The sequence below is a fragment of the Acomys russatus genome, chromosome 6 (genome assembly GCF_903995435.1).
Source record: "Acomys russatus chromosome 6, mAcoRus1.1, whole genome shotgun sequence".
Taxonomy (NCBI): domain Eukaryota; kingdom Metazoa; phylum Chordata; class Mammalia; order Rodentia; family Muridae; genus Acomys; species Acomys russatus.
The window spans coordinates 51,722,510-51,746,410 of NC_067142.1; the positions used below are offsets into that span (position 1 = coordinate 51,722,510).

General features: G+C 53.2%; 1 protein-coding gene across 1 annotated transcript in view; it reads right to left on the reverse strand.

The window, feature by feature from the left end:
- Positions 1-706: 706 nt before the first annotated feature.
- Positions 707-23,901, reverse strand: part of Kiaa1614 (KIAA1614 ortholog) — a 30,812-nt gene continuing 7,617 nt past the window's right edge. Inside the window, exons 4-10 of the mRNA XM_051148326.1 lie at positions 19,016-19,159; positions 11,049-12,532; positions 9,442-9,598; positions 7,552-7,804; positions 4,819-4,946; positions 3,917-4,101; positions 707-1,161 (exon numbers count right to left, since the gene is read on the reverse strand). Coding sequence (XP_051004283.1) covers positions 968-1,161; positions 3,917-4,101; positions 4,819-4,946; positions 7,552-7,804; positions 9,442-9,598; positions 11,049-12,532; positions 19,016-19,159 — 2,545 coding nt within the window. The 3' untranslated portion in view covers positions 707-967. The remainder of the gene's footprint in view (positions 1,162-3,916; positions 4,102-4,818; positions 4,947-7,551; positions 7,805-9,441; positions 9,599-11,048; positions 12,533-19,015; positions 19,160-23,901) is intronic.

Genomic DNA, 23,901 nt, shown 5'->3' on the forward strand with positions numbered 1-23,901 from the left:
CTACAGTCCTGAACCCTTGGGTGGGATCTAAGTTAAGCAGGCTGTGCCTAGGTGGGATGGCCACCCCCAGCTCACAGCCTCCCTGCTTGCTGCCCACCCACAGCTGCCACCAGGGAGGTCTGGATAGAAAGCCTGCAGCTGGGGGACAGCCAGACACCAGCTGCAGCCCTGTCTCCAAGCTGGACAAGAGAACAAAGGCATGGCCCGCCCAGGCCGGGCTGCAACAACTGAGGTCTAGGCAGCGGCAGAGGTGAAGGGTTTGGCCGCCTCTCACATCCTTAGTAGAATGGCCACACTTGCTGCGAATGGCAGTAGCATCATTTTTCAACTTCATGCCTGTCATAAAAATTTCTAGAAATTCTTAATATTCTGGCTCCCAAAACCTCGCAGAAGTTCGCACCCGGAAGGGGCACAGAACTCTTGACAGGCCATCCTTCCCAGGGCTTGGTTAGGAACGTGTGCCCCTGGCTGTCAGGCTGTGCCAAGACACTGAGACCCTCCTGAATCAGAAGCAAAGCGTCACAATGGAAACCAGGCAAGAGATGGGTCACAAGGCCAATGTGGCCGCGTTGTCTCTGATGTGCTGGGGGCTAGGGCGCCTTCTGGGTGGGTGAGTGTAGGGAGGTGAAGTCAGCTCCCAGGGACCAGCCCAAGGACATACGCAGTTGCTCTCCTCTCACTCCAACAAAGGGACATGATTGCTTTTGTGATGAAAGAAAGCAGTATTTTCTTTCCAGATCTGTACATATTAGTGGCCTTAGCTGAATGGACATGCAGGTTCTTTGCTTCTTCCTGCGTGTGGCCAATCAGAACGGCTTCTGCTAGAAAACTAGATGCCACGCTGATCTGTGAACTGCGTTTCCCATCCATGCATTGTCTCTGAGGGGTACATTTCCAGCCCCTACCGCCATGTGTTGGGGGTCAGGACTACTGAGGGAGTGTCAGCAAGAGCAGCAGTACTTCCAGGTCACTGGGGGACAGGCCTCTGTCTCAAGACTCGGATTGACAAGCTCTCCACACGGGCCAGTAGTGCCTTGATGTGAGTCAAGCTCAGCCCAGCAACCTTGGCCCCGTTAACCTCCAGGATCTCATCCCCCACCCCAAGCAGCCCCGAGTACAGCTTGGCGGTGTCCAGGTCAGCCATGGCCTGCACATAGAGCCCTGCAAAGGCAAAGAGGAGAGGGGAGTAAGAAATCATGCAAGACACAGTCACATGCCCCCCTCACAACTGGCTATAGAAACATTTCCCATGCCCTCTCCCCCGCCTCCCTGTGTATAGCTTCATTTCTCTGTAGCCTCTTTCAAAACAGGAAAACCCATGTAAATGACTCTTGAAGATGCTATTCATCTTCGGTTTCATAAGAATGAACTAATCTGAAGACGTTATTCATCTGTGGTTTTGTAAGAATGAACTAATCTGATATCAGCTTTTAGGATAGAGGGAGTTGTTTTAAAAAACGAAGACAAGTACCTGCAGTGTGGCCTGCACTGTGCTGCTTAGGGTTCATAAATAGATGTGGTTGATAGCTCCAGTGACCCAGGCTCAGCCCCAAAAGCCTAGGCAGGGGACAGTGTCACTAGAGTACTGGAAGTGGCTGAGACCAAATCTGTTTCACGGTACTGTCCAGGATTGGCTCTGGCCCCAGCCTCACTGACACACTTCCACCTCGGGATTTGGTGGCATGTGGACCAAAGTCCAGCCTCCTTTTCTTGCACCCAGCCCTCTCTGCCAATCCAAGAGGCTCAGCCCTGCCAACATGATCAATTCCTTGGGTTGTAAATGTACCGATCAAGCCTATCAGGGACACGTGGCTCGGGAGTGTTATAGGAGAGGCTATGGGGGCTCGGGCTGACAAGACAGGCCTCTAGCCACTGCTGCCACAGCCCAGAGTGTGCAGCTGAGAGCTAGGCAACTCTCGGGTTCTCTGTCAGCTGCCCCACCTGACAGCAGACATGGGTAGGTTCCTCAGGGGAAACGCTGTGCTGTGGGAGCATAGCCAGCCTTCTAGAGGACAGTGGGGGGCAGCCTTTGTGGGTGACCTTCTTGCACCTGACAACACAATGGAATTTGGGGACAGCTGAGCACAGTCCTGGCGCCTTCACCAGCTGGCTGAGAAACACACAGAGCTGCCCACATGATTCCTTCTCCAAGACCTTTCCCTAGCCAGGTGCTTATCAGGGGCTGGGCAGGATGTCTGTCCTGGTGCCTCGCTCTCTGGCTTGAAGCATCATGCGCTGTGGGGAGTGGTACCTTGGCCTATGGACCCGGAGGATCCCCCTTCATTGCAGCCCACAGGCCTCAGAGAAACCAGGCTCTGAATATGGAGTCTAAAACTCCTTCACCAAAGGCACCTAAAGGTTTGTGGCCATTTGTGTAAACCGGGCTGCATACACACTTCCTCTCCTGTCCGAAGTGTGGATAAACCTTTTGGTGCTTCTTGGCCAATATGAGCCTTTCCAGTGATGCTATCTCTAATGACCAAGTGTTTTCCATCCTTCAGCAGAAGGCTTGTCCACAGAGATCCTGCCCTATCCCTGATCTCCTTTCTCTAATGCTTGAACAGCTTACCTGCTGGGTCTACATGCTGGCGGCATGAAGAGAGGGAGCCACCCCCTGCCTCCTCATGTGAACCCACAGAAGTGTTTGGTGTGCGGCAGGTGGGGAGAAATGACAAAACCTGAAAGAATGTAGCTAAGCCAGACCAGACACTGACGTCACTCCAGCCATTTTGAGGAGGCTTGGGGTGGCTTCCCAGCTGAAATCGTGACTGTGAGGCAACTCTGGCATTTATAGTCTGCTGGAGACAGCCTTTGTCAAGGATGTTGTAGCCAGTTAGAAGCAGAAGGCAGGGCCTGCTGTGTTCGTGGGTGTGGTGTCAGATGAGGTACACACTGACATCCTGACTGATGCTTAGCAAGGAGCTGGAGCAGGCTGGGGCCATGGCTCCATGGAGGCTCAGGGGAACAAACTGGACCCAAAGCCGCTAGTAGAGGGCCTGTGGTTGGAGCACCAGCAGCCACCACGCTGCCTAGTGAGAGATCCCCAGGTGACATCTGGTGGCCAAATATGGCAGCAAGAGTGGGGAGACACCACCTGGACAGGACCACCAAGTGAGGGACACGGAGACAGCCTGGATGGCACTCAGTCTGGCTCCCCAAATGTCAGCTCCCTGCGTGCGCTGACATCCGACCCTCCCTAGGTCTAGACTGGGGGAGGCCCACCCCGCTCCCCATCACACATGTTTTCTCCTCCCTCCCTCCTTTCCCCCCTCCCCTTCTCTCTCCTTTAACCCATCAGGAACTTCAGGTCACACTACTGCAAATCGCCCAGATCATAGCCCCTGCAGGCCACCTCCACAGCCACCCTAGGGCCACCTGTTATTTCATCTGTCCCCTGGACGACGGAAATCAATTCAGTGCCCTTCCCTGTCCCACTGTGTATTCTCAACACAGCCAGGTATCACCCCTCTGTTCTAAAATCTCCATTCCCGTTCTCCTCAGTGAGACAATCGCTTCTAACAAAGCCCTCCGGAGCTGCTGAGGGAGGGCTGTGGCCAGGACTGCAGCCAGGCAGGCCCACTCCACATGCCCAGACACAGCAGCAGCTGCAGGACGGGACCGTTGAAATGCACCAACCACATCAAAGGAATAGCTGAGCACTGGCAAGCACAGACGGTTTTCCTCTGCCCCCCTGGAAAACCCTTGAGGACTTTGATTTTAAGATGTCACAGGACAGCAGGGGGACAGTAAAGTCCAATCTGCCAGTTCCAGCCCCTCAGTAGCAAGGGCTCCAGGCATCTGGCACCCAGGAAGAGCTTCTGGAGGGACGAGGGGAGCCTTTCTCCATTGCCCAGCCAAAGCTCGGAAGGAAACTAACCACACCTCAGGTACTGTGCCTAGGATACCAGTGGCATACCTGAGTCTCGACGGCCATTGCCGTAGGCCACACAGAAACCAAAGGTGCCCTCTGCGGGGCGTTGCAGCTGCAGCTGACTTGTGCCATCTGGGAACACCTCCACCACACGGCCCACAGTGCGAGCCAGGCTAGGGGCACCCACATCTTCCACGCTGAGAGCCTGGCGGGGAAAGGCCTTGGCTGGCCTACAAGACAGTAACGGTAGGGTCAGGTACCAGGGACTGTTCTTTCTTGGGCCTCTTTCTTGCATCTCTGACGTAGGAACCTGACCCTAGAGGCTAGGGTCTCTCTGACCTCAGCCAGCAAAACGTGCTCCTTAGGGTAGAGACAGGCAGTTTCCTCATCTGCTGGCAGCTCCTCAGGCCACAGTGCCTTGAAGCAAGGATGGTGTTTTCTAACACTTTTAGGAAGAGACCTGAGGAAGGCTATAATTTTATAAAGTGTTGCCAGGAGCCTCCCTGTTCCCCCAAAGTCCCTCCATGAAGCCCTCGGTACATGCAGATAGCCAAGAGGACCTGGCAGAGAGGTCAGGAATCAAGGACCTCTTTGGGGGTTCTTGACTTGGAGTGTTTTGCAGGAGCTTTAGCTGTGTTCAAGAAACTCTGAATATTGATTTCAGGGTGTCATCAGACAGCCAAAGGAGAGAGGCTTCAAGTCTGCCAGCACCACCTTCAGTCCTCACCCACACATGGCAAGGGCACAGAGGTGCCATTCTGAGACTGCAGTGTCACTTTGTCTCTCCATATCGGAGATGTGTTGAGGGCAAGACTCAGCTACTCCACCTTACTTCCTCTTAAAGGGACAGACCGGCCCAGGGCTGCGGTACTGAGAGAAGAAAAGACTAAGCGTGTAGATACAGTGGCCACTCAGGTTATCCTTCAGGTCATTTGTGCCACACTTACCTGCTGGGTGCACTGGGGTCCCCTGACCCCTCTACCAGGTAGAGGCTGGACCGGTCTCCCTTGCCACCTAGCAGAGAATGGAGGCTCTGAAAGGAAGTTGCTTTCCGATGCTGATGAGAGGGTGACACCTAGTGGGAAAGGCCCAATATTGCAGGTGAGAAAAAACAGCCTGGGAAGGTGTCCTTACCAAGGATTTTCTGGAAACCATAATCCTGAAGTAGCTCTAAGAAAGTCATGGTGCAAGCTTTGGTCAGCACGTCTGGATGTCTAGCAGGAGTCATCAGAACCCGCTCCAAGAGAAGGGACTGCACAGGCATCCAAAGCATTCTGACAACTCAGCACCATGTTTGCTCTTATCTCACTGCCTACAAGCATCTGCCCTGCACTCAGCAGCCGAGGCAGGATGATCACGGAACTTAAGGCCAGCCTGAGTCACATAGGAGAGCCTGTCCAAGGGGAGGGGTTTGAGGTGTGGCTCACGGGCAACATCCTTGACTTGATACACCTTGGAGCAGAAGCCTTCCAGCCGGGAGTGGGGAGGAGCCCGGCTAGCCTGATAGTTCCGGGAGCTTGGAACAAGTTCCAGGACACAGAGGCTTTCACCCAGAAGGAATGAGGACAGAGGAGGAGTTGGTGCTTGAGTGAGGCTGGAAAGAGAGGCACAGGTGGCCAGACAAAAGAAACACAATATGAGAGAAGGCATGAGAGGTGTGTGAGAGAAAGTGTGGGGACGTGGGAGAGGTGACAGGAGGTGTGGGGACATGGGAGAGGCATGGAGAGGTGACAGGAGGTGTGGGGACATGGGAGAGGCATGGAGAGGTGACAGGAGGTGTGAGGACATGGGAGAGGCATGGAGAGGTGACAGGAGGTGTGGGGACATGGGAGAGGCATGGAGAGGTGACAGGAGGTGTGGGGACATGGGAGAGGCATGGAGAGGTGACAGGAGGTGTGAGGACATGGGAGAGGCATGGAGAGGTGACAGGAGGTGTGGGGACATGGGAGAGGCATGGAGAGGTGACAGGAGGCGTGGGGACATGGGAGAGGCACAGAGAGGTGACAGGAGGCATGGGGACATGGAAGAAGGTGTGGCATGTGCTGGTGTATTCTTGGTGAGGGGTGGATGCTCAAGGCATTTGCACTTCTGGGAGAGACTGGTTGTTCCTTTTAGCTTCTTGAATTTCCCCCCAGCTCTTCCTGCATGTTCTGTCCTTTCTTAGCCAGGCTTCCTTCTACCTTCAGTCATTCAGCTTAAACTGCAGCCAGACCTCTGAGACACAAGAGACACTGTCACTTCCATTGAGAGGTTCAAGGAGAAAGTACAGTGGTAGTAGATGCAAGTGCCACAGCTCAACACCAGAGAAGTCCTGGGTGCAAGAAAGCCATGTTGTCTTCATTCCCAGCTCACCTGCTGCTGGTTCTCCCTCTTGTCTCCTCATCAGCCAGCAGACACTCACCACACATGGAGTGCCACTCCTAGACACTGCCCTGCTGAGAGAGCTCACCCTCTATTCTCTTCCTTCCTCTGCCTTGGAAACAAAAGGCTCCAACGCCTTGGACCTTGGTTCTCTCCCTCACCCTGCACGGGGGAGGAGGTAGAGGACAGAAGGAACAGAAGAGCTACGAGCTCCTCACACAGAGCAGGAGGCCCGGAGGCCTGGTAGGGGCGAGTATGCGGAGGTGATTTCGTAGCCTGGCACACGGAGAGGGAGGCGTTTAGCTGGTGCCTTGTGCTCACTCAGAGTCACCTGGGCACACGAGCCACTGAGACAGGCGCTGGGAGTGCAGACGTCCTGCTCCAGTGAGGGGAGGGCAGCACGGAGGACTGTAGCACTGAGTGAGAGGGCGCACAGAGCAGACACCCCTCAGCCTGAAGACTGTGATGGCTTCTAAAAGAGGCACGCCTAGGGTACTGACGAAAGGGCAGCCGTCCGCAGGTACAGTCGGCACACATTCGAGTGAAGACTCAGTCGGACGATGTGAGCTGACTGTAGAAGAGCAAAGGGGGTCTATCCAGTGGAGGCCCAGAGTGTTCTGGCAGAGCAGTTGGACACAAGAGCAGACACACTGCAGGTCCCTCACAAGACTAAGTGCTCTCAACTTCATCTTGAACATGATAAATGTCCAAAGAGAGATGCATTCATGGGAAGGGGAAGTTGCATGGCTGGTTTGTGAGTCCTCAGAAATACCACTATGGAAGCCACAGAGAAAGACCAGGAAAAAAAAATGCCAGTCAAGGCTTGCTGTGACTATACAGATTGAAAATGTTTGGCGGAAGGAGAGATGGCCGTTAAGAGCACTGGCTGCTCTGCCAGAGGACCCGGGTTCAATCTCCAGTGCCCACATGACAGCTCATAACTGTTTCTAACCCCAGTCCTAGGGAATTGATTCAATACCCTCTTCTGGATTCTGTGGGCACATAGAGAAAACAAAAAAGAAAGAAGAAACTGCATTTGGGTTAAGAAAATCGCTGTGGCCAAGGAGAAGGTTAAAGAACATCAGGGCATAAGCTCTCCAGGAAGCAGAGACAACACATTTAAGGGAGAGGGAGAAAGAAGACAGCAGGTGGTGGGTTGGAAGAACAGAACTGGGGAGTACTGCACACACAGGGAGCCCACGTCCTGTGAGTCAGTGGGAGGACAGTAGCAGCCCCCACTTCTGTGCCTTGGACTCCAGCATTCCAACAGACTGCACTACTGGGACCACACCTTATTGCCCAGGGCCCCAGGGACTCACCAGATGCAGGATTTGTAACGATGGGGCTCTCTTTATCTTGGAGGTGCTGGCCTGTGGAGCCGGCACTGAGGGCTGCAGCTGTTCCACACTGTAGCTTCGGGATGTGCCAAGTTTGGGCCGGGAGGCGTGGCCCAGGGCTGAGAAGAGCTTTGTGAGCCCTAGGGTGGAGGTGATGCTCCTCCTCCTTTTCTTGTTCCCATCACTATGGGCAGCTGAGGGTGGCTTGTGCTCTGTGCTGGCTTCAGGTGATGCTCTGAAACACAAGGGGGTAGGGGTGGCCATAAGGTAGCTTCAAGGAAGGCAAGAACTGGCTGTCTCCTGCATCCTAGGGACCCACAGTCCCCACATAGACCAGTACCAATGTCCCCAGAGAGGAACTAGCAATCAGGCTGTAGCAAGGGGAGCCAGGCAGACTCTGCCAGGTACTCTGTGAAAGCAGTTTTGGGGAGAACATCCAGGATAACCCCTGCCATAGCACACAGTCGTGGGGTCCTCATCCCCCTTGGGATGTCTCACAGCTCTCAGCTAAGGGTATATAGGAGCGTGTCAACCACAGACCACATGAAGGAGAAAAGGCACTCACAGCGGTGTGTGGGGAAAGCAGGGCGTGATCAGGCACTTGTAGTTTCCAGGGAACATCTCTTTGGGAGAAAACAGTCTTTATACCAAGGACCAATGACAGGCAGGAGTCAGGCCATTAAGCCCTGGAGGTGAGACCGGCAGGTGCACAGAACAGCTGGGACCTCTGTCTGAGCAGGAACAAGGTTGCTATGTTCAACAGCAGCAGCCAGTGAGAAAGGCAGGAAGAGATGTAATAGGAGGCCAGGCAGGCAGGCAGGTCCCAGCACGCCACCAGGCACTGTCGTCCTCAGGATGTGAAGGAGAGGAAAAACTGCCGTGGGGCTTTAAGTAGGACAATGATAACATTTAATTGGGTTTAAAAAAAAATATTCCCTCATGCATCTAAGAAGTGAGGCAGCTTAGAGCAGATGGTAGAAAGAGGGGCTGGGGGCTGCAGAGGGTTGCCAGGGAGTAGAATGGGGGGGACTAGGAGGAGGCAGATACAGGGTCTGAACACTGTGTGGGTGGCAGCACCGCTGCTGGAAAAGGGGTGTATGGGGTCGGGGGGAAGCAGGGAAGCAACTGTGGAGTTTTTGTTGAGGGGACAGCTAGATACCTGGGAGAGATGTCCAGGAGAAACTGCCAGACACTAGCCTTCTGGCAAACATCCAGGCCTCGCAGGGCCATAGGGAGGCTACATGCAGCCATTTGGTCACAGGGTACAATATGGAGCTGGGAACTACCAGGTTTACCAAGGCTTTGAACTCTGCCCAAGGAGGTCCCAAGGCAAGGTCACAGATGTCTAACCCCAGCTGCGGCAAAGAAGGGAAACAATTTGCGTCCTGAGAGCACCCTGGGGACTGTGGCCCTCAGCTGTAGCATTAATAGCTAGGGCTAAGGGTGGGCAGATAACTCAGTGAGTCAGTGAGGTACCTCAGATGAAATGAGCTGGAGAAGGTGGGGGTGGGGAGAGGGTAATGTGCCCGGCGCACAAGCATGAGGACCTGGGTTCGAATCCCAGCACCCATTTAAGAGCCAGGCACATGGCAGAGCATGCCCATAACCCCAGTTCTGAGGAGGCAGAGTCAAGGAAATCCTTGGGTTCAAAACCAAGGTGCGGAGCCACTAAGTAAGATACCCAGTGTCAACATCTGGCCTGCACACATAGTCACACATAAAAAGGATTGGGAAGGGTGGTTTAGGGGTGCCAGGATGTAGTCTAGGAACCCTCTAGATTTTGGGAGTGGAAGGTTAGGGATGCTACTGCTGCAGGTGGTATTTCCCCATCCAGCATACCCACTGTAGTCAGGGCTTGATCCTGTCACTCACCCAGTGGGCATGCAGCCTTCAGCACAGTATTCTGTCCTCTGTAGACCTCCTCCCAGCTCCTGGCTGCACTCAGGCTCCTCTGAGGTGAGGGAGAGAGTGATGGCTGTAGAATTGATAGTGGCGACATCTCCTGACTGGAGAGAGTCCTGGAGGGTTCCTGCAAGAGCCACAGTGCCTTTCCTGCTGCACAGCCACAGGTCACAATGGGAGAAGACCCATTCCCCACTTTTAGAGGCAGGGGACACTGGGCAGAGGTAGGAGCCCTAGGAGGCAGTCAGTGAAGGTGGCCAGGGTCACCCTCAAGTATCCTCTAAACTGGAAACTGAGGACAAGGGTGGGGTCTTGTGCACCTACTGTCACCTCATCACCCACCATAGTAACTGGTACACAGTGGGTGACTTGTCATGTGCCATGCCCCTCCTATGCCCCTTCCACAGTGGAGAACAGGGGAAGCCATCTAGATTTGCCACAGCTTTTACAACACTTCCACCTTGGGAGCACTGTGTGCGCTTGGTGACGTTGGTCCCTCCCCAGACTTGGCCTCATGTTTCCCACGAGACAGGCTGTATTTTAACCCTCACTTTCTAGATAAGAAAACGTGAATGTGAAGAGAGGAAGTGGTCACCCCGGGCCTTGTCACTAACAAGAGAATATTCACCACGCTCTCAAGGAGGTGCAGACCCAGGCTTCCCACAAAGCTCACTGGATCTCAGAAGCCACTGCGGGAAGTAGCTAGGTGCAAACCAACCACCAGCCTGGAGCCCGCACAAAAGAGAGGGAGCAGCAGCTGAGCATGGGGTGGAGGGCAGGAGAGGGATGGAGGCAGAGCACCTGGGGGAGACAGGCTTTGCCTCAGTAACTTCATTGCTGCCACCTGGGATTACAGCCGAGGGGATCAGAGCCTGGCTCTGCAAACACATGGAATCTAACTACAGCATGATGACCTCTCCCAAGAGCGAGGAGCTTTGGCAGCCTCGCCCACCCCAACCTACCCTCATGCTGGGTAAGCAGGGTCAAGAGAGCTCAGAGCAGCACCTCGCTGTAGCACTCCCCCTGCTGGTCACCACGTGCCACAGACAGGGGTGGCCGCAGTGAGCGTTAAGGGCAGGGATCCTGCTTGAGTGATTTTCTTATGTGTTCCCCACAGTGCCCAGGACAGGTCTGAGCTTGTACCAGGTGCCTGGTCAATAGTGAATGAAACAGTGCAAGGCACAAAAGGCATGTGGTGGGAGAGGGCTGGTGACTAAAGAATAGTTACTGTTCTAAACAACAGTAGAGTCTTCATAGTTGACAGGAGTCAAATTCCCACAAAGCCTGGCTTCTGGCAGCTTCCCTACTTACCTCAGAATTGCCAACAGAGAAAGGGCACCATTCTTGCCTTCCCCGTGGTCCAGACCCCAGCTCCCCATCCCCCAGTCACAGAAAATTGGCTAGCTCGCTCCATGCTCATGCTCAATCTTGTACCCCACCCACGCTCCCCCCACCTCCCTGGCACCTGCTGCTGCTCCGGGGTGGTATGTGGCCTTACCATAAGGTAATCAGGATGGGGAGCAAATGCGAGCCACAGACCTGGCCTGGGCTAAACACGAAGCCACAGCACTCCTTACCGTTTCCCCCACTCTGCAGAGGCACTCCAGTCTCCTGACAACACTGGTCCTTTCCAGCTCTACTCTTGTGGACAGCTGCTCCCGAGGGCTCCTGCAGCCCCAGAGAGACACTGCTGTCGTTGGACAGGCCCAGTAGTGGATGTTTGACTCGAGGGCTATACGCCTCGGTCTGGGGTGGGGCAGCTCTTGCAAGGGACAGAGGCTCCACCTGGCGTTCCAGCCTGTGGTGTCCAGTCCAGGGCGACTTCCTCAGAGGCGGAGGTGGAGACGGAGGGCAGAGGGATTTCCTTGCAGAAGGAGGGGTTGGCACTTCAAGGGAGAGGGACAGAGTTGGCTTCAGGGCTGGGAGGAGCACAGAGGGCTCTTCACTACTCTGTTGGAGAGAAGAGGTGCAGATAGTTTCCAGAAGTCCATGGCTTTCAGTAACTTGGTCTGGTTGACCTGGTCCTGAAGACCCAAGCTTCTTAGAAAACGACACAACATAGGCTGTTCTGCATGGAGCCCAGCAGTCCTCAGCGTAACTTCCTAACCGGGGTCCAAGCTGCCCCTGGGACCACGGCCTTTTAGGTTCTAAGGCAGGGTTAGGCACAGCATCTTCCTTTAGAAATAAAGTCTCCTGGGGTATGTGTCCTCTGGCTCCTTTTACCTCCTCTCCTACAACCAGGTGAGGCCAGGCCTGAAGGCTGCAGGGCAGCTCAGCCTCAGCCTTTCTAGACCACCTGGGACCTCCCTGAGGCCTAGAACCATGCTGCCGCTGCTGGGGGCTACTGACTAGGGCCTGATCACCTGCCTTGCTGGACTGAGAGGTCCTGACATCCTTACTATCTATCCAGCTGTCTGAACTGTTGGTGCTGTCAAAGACAGAGTCCCCCTCTTCAGGGCGTGTGGCAACCGTGTCTGTGATGTGTGTTTCCCGAATCCAGTCTGTGTGGAGCCCTGGGAATGGGGAGTCCAAACCATGGAGATGACAAGGTGCCAGCAGTACTTCTGCCTCACAGGCAGCCTGGAGACTCCGGAGTTCCCTCAGATCAGGGGCTGCCCTTCCCTCAGCAGGGCAACGCTCCTCAAGACAGCTGCCACAGGCTGGACACTTCCTCTCATTGCCCCATAGAGGTGGTGGTGCCGAGAAGTTACTGTGGTCCAGCGAGCCCACAGGCCTATGGAATGAGCTGTTGCCCACGCTGCGGTTAATGTAGCTGGTTAGGTCCGGCTTAGAGTGCAGAGGTCCTTGGTCCACAGCATGTAGCACTGCGCTTAATACCTGCCGCTGCCGCTGCTGAAGCTGGAGCCGCTCCAGGTACCGGGACTCGGCCTGGTAGGCAGACTCGTCTTCAAAACGGACGTGAGACAGGGGCATCTCCTGCTTGGACCACTGCCCATTGCCAGATGCTACACGGCAGGGGTCATTCAAGTTACTATTCTGGAGGCTCTCTCTGTAGGCACAGGTGGTCCTCTCATCCAAGGCTGGGCTTCTCTGGTCATTTCTAGAAGAGACAGGAGAGAAGTCACATGCAGGAAGGTGGAGAGGAGGAGGTAGCTACACCCCACAAGGTTACCCTCAGTCAGGCTCCTGGAAAGCCATGTGACAAGCCTCAAGCCCTATAGGATGTCTACATCCCAAATACATGCTAGTACACACTGCTCATCAAGACTGATACAGCTTCCTTTATTTTTAACTTGCTCTCTGTTGCTGGGCTCAACATGAGTTAACAAGAAAAGCTGCTAAACTAGAGACTGTGCAGAAGAGAGGCCTTATATGTGTACTCTATGTGCGTGCGCGCGTGTGTGTGTGTGTGTGTGTGTGTGTGTGTGTGTCTAGGGTGAGGAAGTGGTCTGACTTGGCAGTGATACATTGCAAACACACGTACAGTCACTCCTGTGTGAGTCACCTCTACATCTGGGGATTCAACCAGTCACCTAGTAAAAATATTTGAAAATAAAACCCTTATCTGTGAATCTGTACTGAACATGCAGTGACTTCATTCTCTTTGTCATCTCTTAAAAGCAGTGGCTCTCCACCTTCCTAACGCTGCGACCCTTTAGTATAGTTCTTCATGTTGTGGTGATGACGATGATGATAATCATAATCATATTATTATTATTAATTATGGATGATGAGACAGGGTTTCTCTGTGTAGCCCTCTCTGTCCTAGACTCGCCTTGTAGGCCAGGCTGGATTACAGAGATCCACCTGCCTCTACCTTCCAAGTGTTAGGATCAAAGGTGTGCGCCACCACGCCTGGCTTCCATTCAATGATTTTGCTATTTTATACCTGTAATTTCGCTACTGTTTTGAATCATAATATAAATATCTGATGCACAGGATATCTGATATGTGACCCTGAGAAAGGGTCATTCGACCCCAAAGGGATTGTGACCCACAGGTTGAGAACCACTGCTCTAAACACTACAAAGTAGCTACTGCTGCAAAGCATTTCCATCACAGTAACGGGCGTGGGTGATCTACCGATGTTTAATGTGCAGAGGAGGAAGTGGATAATCTAGGTGCAAAAGCTACTCTCTTTTATATCAACAGTCTGACCATTTGTGGGCTCTAGTATCCAGCGGGGCTCCTAGAACCAGGCCCCCTGTGAACACTAAGGAGCAGTTTGAAATGCTGCAAAGCCTCCTTGGGTATTCTGTGGGCCTGGAAGTCTCGGACTCAGAGTGTTCCTGACCGAGGTTCCCACTTGGGATCCTCCAGACCTTGCTGGGATGAACCTGGGGCTGTTCCTTACACAGCCGCAGAGCTCCTGCCCCGATCCCGCCTCACACAGCACATCTGCCTTCAGATGCCCATTGCCGTGCCGGGAAATCTCTGGAACCCACTGGCTGGTGGCTTCCAGCTCATCCTGCTCAGTGGCACGGGAACCTCATCTCAGGACCCTAGGAGCCAGGTAACAGAGCTATCCAAACGGGCCCAGGCCCAAGGCCCATACTTCTTCCTTTTCCCTCTGGAGCCTTCCCCACCGATCTACAGCTAAGCCTTTAGGCTGACTTAGTTTCTCCCAGTCATCCCTTTTCTCTCACAGTGTGCTGGCCTCTTATCCTAGTTCCTTCACACCTCCTGACTTGGTTCCTCACAGAACACAGCCACTATCACAACATCTATATAGTGACAGCCTTTGGGGGAAACAAACAAGGCCTCCCATCTCCTCTCCAGCTATGGCTCCTATCCTTTGCAACTCCAAAGGCCACAAATCACATCATATCTAGTGATGGGATATTTAAATGTGTAGTTCTCTCAGTGCCACACTCAAATCTGTCTCTTTGAACCTGTGCCCACCTTTGTTTAGTAAGCTCCAACTTTTGTTTCACAAAGACTTATCCTAAAATCCTTTTCTACAGAGTAAGTCAAGCGCTCAGCTGAACCTGAGTGGAGGTCTCTGAGAAGTCTTCAGATTGCACAGGTAGCGTCTCCCATGGTTGGCAACACAGTGGTTGACCCAGTGGCAACTTGGCCAAACAGTAGCACAGGGCTTTGTTTTGTTTCGAGACAGGGTGGATTTTGTTTTGCTTTTTAAAGATCGATCTATCTATCTATCTATCTATGTGCTCTATCTGCATGTACACCTGCAGGCCAGAAGAGGGCATCAGATCACATTATAGATGATTGTGAGCCACCATGTGGTTGCTGGGAATTGAACTCAGGACCTCTAGTAGAGCAGCTGGTGTTCTTAACCTCTAAGCCATCTTTCTAGCCCTGGGTCTTTTAAATTTTTTTCAATAGACAAAATTCACATTTAAATTAACAGATTTTGAATAAAGCACATTACCTTCCATCATGTGGTGGGCCTATCAGTTAAAGGCCTGTGGAAAACCAAGGCTGACCTCTGACCTCTCTGGAACAAGAAGGGAATTCTGCCTGCAAGCTGACTTTGGAATTGAACTGCTGGCCTGTCCTGAAGGTTCAGGCTTCTACAAATCTGTGAGCCAACTCCTTAAAGTGAGCCTCTCTATATACAGACACGTCCTATCTGTTGCGCTTTTCTGGAGAACTCAGAATAAACTTTGATGATGTGTCCCTGCCCTGAATACCTGCCACCCACCTACTGTCAGAGACTTAGATGCTAGTGTTGTAAGGGGGTATTGAACAACAGCAAACAGGTGCTATGTCATCAAGCAGAGAGGCGGGACAAGCTGGGCAGCCAGGTCTATACAATATAAGTGTGGCTCATTGGTAACCATCCCCTTCCTCCTCCTGGGCTCCAGGGCCAACGCCCTGCTCTACAGGAGGGAAGTGGTCTCTAAGTTCTGGTAAGGAAAACATACATCTGTTCTCTGGGCAGTATATAGTAACAGTCTGTGCCCCATGAGCTACAGCAGTGGCCCTAAGTTTACACACAGATGCTGAACTGAGCCATCTCAGAATTCACTCTAAAAAGAGAAGTACTATTTTTATTTTAAAAGAAAAAACAAAAGCTGGTGTGTGGTAATATATATCCCCAATCTTAGCACTCAAGATGCAGAGGCAGGGGGATTCTGAGTTCAAGAAAGTCTAGGCAGGTCGGGAATGGTGGCTCATGCCTGTAATCCGAGCACTCTGGGAGGCAATGGCAGGTGGATCACTGTGAGTTCGAGGCCAGCCTGGTCTACAAAGTGAGTCCAAGACAGCCAAGGATACACAGAGAAACCCTGTCTTGAAAAACAAACAAACAAACAAACAAAAAACCCAAACCAAACCAAACGCAAAATCCCAAACTCCACAAAACCAAATTCATCATCATCCTAAGTAGAATAAAATTAAAGACAAGCTAATCATGTAAGAGTCCTCAGTGCAATTATTCAGACTCCAAAGCCCTAGGCAGCCATACAGACACCAGCGCAGAAAAGCAGTGGGAGGCCTCGGAAGATGTGCACTTGAGGCAGTCAGGCCAAAAGCAGAGCCCAGAGCTTTGCCTCTCAAGACAAGGTCCCTGGCGGACAGGATCCCAGCCAAGCTCGGAGCCTCCGTGTAGTGGTGAAATTGCATAGTCTTTGGGAGGAGAGTCCCTTCCCACAGTCCCCAAGACAGTGCGGCCCTAGACACCCAATGGAGGTGATGCCTGCAAGCTCTGCAGCCTCACACAGCTTCTGGTCACACAGGACAAACAAACCTCCCTAGGGTGCTCTCGGGATTACAAAGACCAACCTGAGTCTGCCTACTTCCCAAGATTACATTTCTAGGAGCGCCTTGCTTTCCATGTAGACTGTCTCCACCTCTTCCCTCCTGGGAAAGGCCTGGATTCAGGCTCAGCTGGTTACCTCTAGGTATACCTGGCCTTCTGCAGATTGCTCTGCCTGCCCCTCCTCCTCCTTCCTCTTTTGCAAGCTGTTCTTTGGAAGGGATGATAAGGCGAGGCTGGGGCAGGACCTCCTGCTTCTAGCCGAGGCCTGGGGCCTGCATGGCATCACCGCGTTAACTCCGCGTGCCCTCCAGGGTGCTCTGATGGAGCGTAACCTTTTTAAGCAGCTGCAGCAAGCCATCTGGTGTGGATTTTTCAGCTCTACCCTCTGAGGATTCACCGGCGCTGCCAAGTCGTAGTAATTCCTTTCTGGACACAGCAGCTGCTGAAGTAGGTCACCTTGCATTTTTATAGCATTTTTTTTATGGCCAAGAAAGGGGGAACCTACTTTACAATAGCTATTGGGGTGTTAAGACTAGATGGAATGAACCAGAGAAGGAGGTGCCTGAGAGGACAAGGCACAGGGAAGTCTGTTTTGTGGAGTCTTGCCCACGTGTGCCTCAGCACTCCAATGTAATGCCTATAGAAAAACCAGGCAGGGGTACCTTGGATGTCTAAGGCATCTCTCTGTGCATGTGGAGAATAGCCAGGATACCTCAAAGAAGTCATGCCATTCCGGGGAGTCCTTTGTAGTGAGAGGAAGGTAAGCATACATGTGGAAATGAAAAAGAAACATGATGGGCACATTCACTAGGATTTTACAGTCTCTTAGACCCTTCTCTCTTTCTCTCTTTGTTGTTGTTGTTTCTCTCTCTCTCTCTCTCTCTCTCTCTCTCTCTCTCTATCTATCTCTCTCTCTATCTCTGTGTATGTGTTTTGTTTGTTTTATTTTGTTGATACAGGGTTTCTCTGTGTAGCATTGACTGTCCAGGACTCTTTTTGTCAACCAGGCGGGCCTCGAACTCACAGAGATCTGCCTGACTCCCAAGTGCTGGTATTAAAGGCACACGCCACCACCGCCCATTGTGCCCCTCTCTAAAGGGTCACAGTGTGACACAAACAGAGAGGCCTTTGCTTGTAATGGAGTCATTGCAGTGGTTCTGTGGATGTGCTGAGCCTGTACTGAGCAGGCTCAGCATCCCCATCAAAGAGCACAAGGCTCAGTTTCACTGAGTCCTCATCACTGCTGGTACCACTTGGTGATGAATAAGAGAAGCAGATCCAATGTGCCCACCATACCTGTGGATGGGCCTTGCCATCTCCAGAGGTGGGCCTGCTTGGCCTGGCAAGATCTGGCATGGCTGGACAGTGCGGAGCACGGCTTGGCACTGCATTTGTGTGGGGGAGAATCCCGTGTGTAAGTAGCTCTTTAGGGTGTACCATAAAAAGAACAAGCACAAGGCTGGGGTAAGGCATGTAGCTGGTCCCAGGAGTCCCGAGCCTCTTCTTTTCAGTCTCTTCGCTCTGGCTGCACTCACTCTTGCAGCCCCAGCATGATGGGTTGAGCATAGTCCCCACATCTCCAGTTCTGGCCTCACCTCTAATGATCCTGTATCCGGCTGCTCAGTGGACATCACAGTGGCTGCTCTGGAGCTCCTCCCCTCTCAAGCCTGGCCCTGAACCTAGGCAGCATCCTTTGGCTAGGGGTCCATGAGCAGGCTAATACAAGTCAGAAATCTGGCCTTTGTCCTGAGTGCCTCCTCTTCTCTTCCCCTCAAAGCTGACTAACCAGATGCTGGGGCCCTGGAGCTGGCAGTCCATGTGCCCACAGGACTCAGTATACTAAGTGAGCCTTCTGTGCATCAGCTCATATACTCTCGGAACCTGGAGGATGATACGGATAATTCAGAGACCTCCCCAAGGCACATGCTAACCACTGGCAGGGACAGAATTTCAACTGGGTAGCGCTTGCTTGCTGCCTGGTAATCCAGCGTGGTTCTGGTTCATAGGGGTTTCTGAGAAGTTACCATGCCTGCTTTCTAAAACCTTCTACCAGGACCATAGTCACAGCCTTTCTCTTCTGTCAAGTTCCACTCCGCCCAGCCAGAGGGAATTGTAGAAAAGCCTATCTATTGCTATCTGTTTAACCTACATGTTTACCCATCTCTGAGGCCCCACACCAGTGCGGTGCAGGAGCAAATGAGCTGTTGTTCAGTAGACCTGTGGTTCCTCCATGGCAGCCTCTAGGATGTTCTCTGGCCTTCATGCCTCCCTTCATAGATTTCTCTCTTCCAGGCTGACTGAGCTCTGGAGCACAGTGCTTCCTGTCACAGCTGCCACCCCTTAGCATATCCCCCCCCCCGTCCCCTTCCCATCCCACCCTCTCCCACCATCACATCCTCCCTGTGCCTGCTCAGTGAACACTCACAGGTCCTGGAAGCCCCATCTGGGAAGTACCTCCTCTGGAGAGCCTCACCTGTCCTTCCAGGTGGAGCGATGCATCGCCAGCTCTCCACACATGCTTCTCCTCCTCCACTACAGCTCACAGAACTGAAGGGGGAGGCGGTTGGACGTCTCTCTCCCCGGAGACTGTGATCTCTATGCCCCCAGAGAGCTCAGGTCACACGTTTTGGTTTTCTTTATATCTCAGGGTACGACACCCTACTGGGTATTGGTGTGTTGACTGACTAAATGATTCACCGCAAGTGCCTGACACAGAAAACACAGGCGCACACACATGCACACATGCACACATGCACGCAGGAAGAACAGAGGCATTTTGGCCACATTTCAACTATCTGTGCTCCTGAGCCTTCCCTGCCACAAGTCCTCCCAGGCCAGCCTGGCTTAGGCCCCACTCACCGGCTGCTCTGAGCAATGGTGGGCACAATATCATGGCTGGCACGGAGAGGTTTGGTCCTGGCCTTCATACGAGCACGCCGTAGCAGATGCTTGGCTTCCTCATGCCTGGCACTCAGCACGGGCTCCAGCTTGGGAACAGAGGTCCTGCAGGGTAGCACAGGCCAGGATGGACAGTAGGGGGATTAAAAGAAAATAACACAGCTTAGGAGGCTTTAATGGTATCAAGCCCCAGCTCTGCCAGGAAAAGCCTTCTATATGCAGCCTCCCCCTTCTAACTCACGCACAAGGCTTGCTCCTCTCCTGCAAGCCCCGCCCCATGGCCTGGGGAACACCCTGAACTCAGCCAGGAGCTGGGGAGACAACCTGACGTGGGACATCTGCTCAGGGAGTCTGGCTATTCTATTGTTCCTCCCTTGGCAGAAGCAGGAGCTTTGGGGAGGACAGAAGGGAAGGTCCCGGGGTTATGGATCTGGGCCTGTGCCCAGACACATGGTTTTTCCATGCATGGCCTCCCTGTGTCTGTCTGTCCCTTAACACCTACACCTCCCCCACCCCCACCCCCGGCCCCACTGGAGCCCACACAGCACTGTCCCCAGCTACCGTCACAGACACAGGGCCACACTGTGCACTGCCTGTCACAGTCTTGGTCCTCTAGGGGGATAGCATGTTATAGATCCTGGTGTTTTTCTTGTCATAGTCTCAACCCAGACCTGTCTGTCAGGAGGCAGCTCGGGCTCACAGACTTGGGGCAGAAAGAAATTAAGCTGGACCCAAACCAAATCAGCACATGGCCTGATTTTCATTATAATAAGAGTCCTCTGGTGGTGAACCACCAACCAGATGCACTGCCTCCCTGGCCAGTCCAGAGCCGCAGGAATGACAGGCACCTCTTTCCAAAGCTGCCTCCCAGACAGCGACAGCCCACCTGTTCCGGCTTATGGAAGTAAGAACAGCCCACACTTCCCCATGACAAGATGGCTTTCTCCGCAGAGTTCGCTCTTTACAGCCAGGCTGGACAAGGGCAGGTGGTCCCTGCGCTTGACAAATGAAGGTGTCTGGATTGGAGAGGAATACGGACACACTGCTCAAGGTCGAACATCAGTTGAGAGCTGGGCAGTGATGCAGACAACAGCTAATCCCGTTGCTCCTAGCCTCATTCCGCATCCTGCCCTCTTCCTCCGTGGGTGCCAGGGTGGGCAAGGATGTCTGTGGCTGAGGTCAGACAGGCTTTGATGTAATTCCAGCATTCATTCTGTCACATACGGGAGGGTCCCCAGAAAGAGAGCTCAGCCAAAGGCTCACACCTGGGGTGCCTCTAACCCCCTCCATATGCTGCATGGGGGAAAGGGCCTCACCCTGACCACAGGAAGGTACTAGGGAGTCTCCTGACAGGAGTGGACAAAGGCTTCCAGGACAAGGCTCCTCGGGACACCCTTCAGCTGGTTCTGAGTAGATGATTTTTTTTTTCTTTTTGTCATGTTTTGAACACTGCTTTGGGCCAGAGGGGGAAAGGCTGCTAGCATAAAGACACCATCTGTGCCATGAGCTCTGGCAGAGCCAGGCTCAGTTTGGAAGGAGGGCTTCACCGGAGTGATGCAGAAGCACTTCTCCAGGCAGGCCTGCTGCCCCACGAGGCCTCCATTGGCAGGACAGGCTCCCCCGACACGGCTTCCAGAGCAGGCAGCTCCCCAGATCGCAGCTGAGAGCAGCTGTGCTCCCGAGGGCTCCAGTTCCAAAAGCAGAGATAATGAGGTTACCACGCACAGAGGTGCCCCTGCAGCCGCGGGCCTCTGGCTGCCAGCCGACACCCTCACAGCCTTCCGGTGACAGCTGTGCCTCTGCGACTGTCGGGGGGCATTTGTCACAAGGCCTGGTGGGCAGGCAGGAGAGCCCCCTCGGCAGCTGGCCAGATGCTGCCTCGATCAGCCTTGCCCAGCCCCCCAGGCCCCCGGGTTCCTAAGCCGTTTCCAGCTTTGCTGTCTCCTTTTCAGAACAGCTGTCCACCCCCCCCCCCCACCCCCCCCCCCTCATCAACTGCCCCGCTGCAGTCTGGCAGACAAAGCTAGTTTCTCCACTGATTAGAAAGGCAGGCTTTCTGGCAGCCCGGAGGCATCTGTGCAGCAACACACCAAGCTGAGAGGAGAGTGGCAGCCACCTTCACAGGCTGCAGCCAAGGTCAGCAAAGCAAGGACACCATCACTGTGCACCCTGGAGATAGTGGCTCTGCCAGCTTTGGAAGAGTGGGTGATCTCTCTCTCTGTCTCTCTCTGTGTCTGTTTCTCTCTGTCTCTCTGTCTCTCTCTCTCTCTCTCTCTCTCTCTCTCTCTCTCTCTGTCTCTCTCTCTCTCTCTCTCTCTCTCTCTCTCTCTCTGTGAGCAAGCTGGTATAGCATTGTGGGGTACCTGTCCCTGCTATTGTTCACCTCCTAGCACCACACCAAAGGTCGCCAGCCATTCCAGAAAGACAGGTGTGCACTCTCCCAACTGAGGAAGATCTCTACTTTGACCCTGTTGGGGACAATAGGCCATATGGCCAATGCTCAGCCATCTTGTCAGAGTCTGCATCTTTAAGTCTCTGTTTTTCCCAGAGCTTGCCTTTCACCAGAAACTAGCTGACCCTGTTGTGAGTCAGCAGTTAGACTAAAGACAGATAGAGATGGAGCGACCCTGTTGTGGTTTAGCAGCTAGACTAAAGCTAGATGAAGACAGAGCAAGATGCCCTGTGTGGCAGGGCATTATGACCCTGTCTGGAATTCCCTATGTTTTGAGAAAAGCCCGCAGTTCGGTTGCTATAGCAATATGCTCCCCTGCCTTCTGACTTATAAAAGTTGCTGCCTGACTAATAAAGTTTGAGAGTTTGATCAATCAGACTTCCTCTCCTTCTTTGTGTCTTGCATTTTCAACAGGTGAACTTCCTCCCGAGTTTTAGTTGAACCCCGCAGGCCGGGGCATGACCCTGAACTAGAAAGAGGCACAGAGCCCCCAGCCAGCCAGCCCATCCTCTCATGACCTAAACCCTACAGTCCCAGCTCTTCCAATTCCTTTGGAAATTTCCTGGCAAAGTCAGGCAGTGTGCAGCCAGCACAGGCAATACCACCTGCAAACAAATAGCATGTATCACCATCTTTAAGCCTGTGTTCCTGAGGCCCATTACCTCCGGGGCAGGGGTAGGAATACGGGGACTGAGTACTTTTCCTCCAGGGTCTCAGTTTCCTGTCTGTAAGCATGAGCCTTCAGGAGAGAGGGCTCACACTGCTATCCTGGGTGTCTGGGTCTTTGGCCACGGCGAGGAAGGGCCCTGAGGTTCCCACTTAGGGGCCTTCTGGACCACAGGACTGGCTCTTCTGGAGTGGTCACTGGGGGGAAGCTAGAGGCTATGTCCAGGCCCTCGCCTCTCACCTTCACACCACCTGCATCCTGAGGACAAAGGGAGCCTGTGACCCCTGCCCTCTGCTCTAGGCTAGGTTCTTAGGAGTGGGGACAAGTTTAGCAGTCACTTCAGCACCCCTCCAGCTAGGCAGGTTAGGAGAGCTCTGTCTTCTCTCAGTCAAGGGGAGACGGAGACATTACTTTACAGCCATCATAATCCTGGATTACAGTGATAAACTCCAGCAAGTCTGGAGTTAACCCCTTCGTGTGAGGATCATGAATCAAGAAATACAGAATGCAGACAGATCTGACTACTTCCAGGCGGCAGCCAGTGAAGAGAAAGTACACAGTATGGGGCAGAAGATACCCAAAGCCTTTGCTTAGTTAGCATCGCTCCACTTGTGTGACAGCCAAGGTCAGGCAGTGTGCAGCTGTCTAAGGGAGGGAGGAAGAAGCGTGGGTCTGTACTGGCCATAGAGCCTGGGTTTGTGAGAGCACACCCTTCTTCAGCCTGTGGGACACTCACAGAATGAGACCTAAAGAAGTGGTTTACAGTGTGCCTCGGGGTGACCTGCACAAATCCTCACCCCTGGACCATCTCTTCCTAGCCGTGTGACCCTGGTGAGTGCCTTCAGGGGTAAGTCTCAGTCTCCTCACATGCTAATAAGGGCTCAGCTGTTAAAAGATGGCGAGAAACAGCCCACCGCTTCAAACACGGTAAAGTTCCACAAATGTTAATATTTATTATTGTTGCTTCTATTATTAGCCCTGGTGTTACTGCCACCCCCTCACTCTGGGGTGGGGGCAGGGGATCTAGGTCACCTGCCAATGAGGCCACTGTGCTGCTGGCAAGGGAAGGCATGTTTAGAAGTGACAGTCGGTATGCAGCTCCAGAGGGCTTTCTGGGTGTGCTCTAGACTTTCAAAAGACTTTGGCGGGCTCTGTGGAAAAGGTGACCTCCACAGCACAGGGGACAGGAAGAGGCTGGTGGAGAGCAGGGCAAGGCAAAGGGGTCTTTAGAAAAGGCCAGAGGCAAGTCAGAACTGAACACCTGTAATGCTACCTTCTGGAGAGGGTAGACCAGCTCTGTCCCATGTTCCCAAAGAGTGATGACAAATCCCGCACTGAGGCCCAGAACATGACCAGGTCAGCACTGCCTGGGCTCAGTATGGGGTACACAGGCAGGCAGCCAGGAGGATGTCTGAGACACACCCTGGAGGGACTTCTCTTGAAGTTAGCCTACCACCTTGAAGGTGTTGACTTCCATGTGTTCTTCCCTGCACAGGGCTGAGCCGTGACAAGGATTTCCTGTGTGGAGTGAACCTGAGGATGGTGACAAGTGTGGCCAGGGACAGAGCACCTGAAGGTTCCAAAGCATTAGCTTTGTGTGGGATCAACCCAGGGGACAGGAGAGTGGGCACTTGGAAGTGGGTTAAACATTAAAGGCTGGTGTGTTGCTCCTCTGTTTTTTTGTTTGTTTGTTTTTGTTTTGTTTTCTTTTTCCTTGGAGTATCTTGG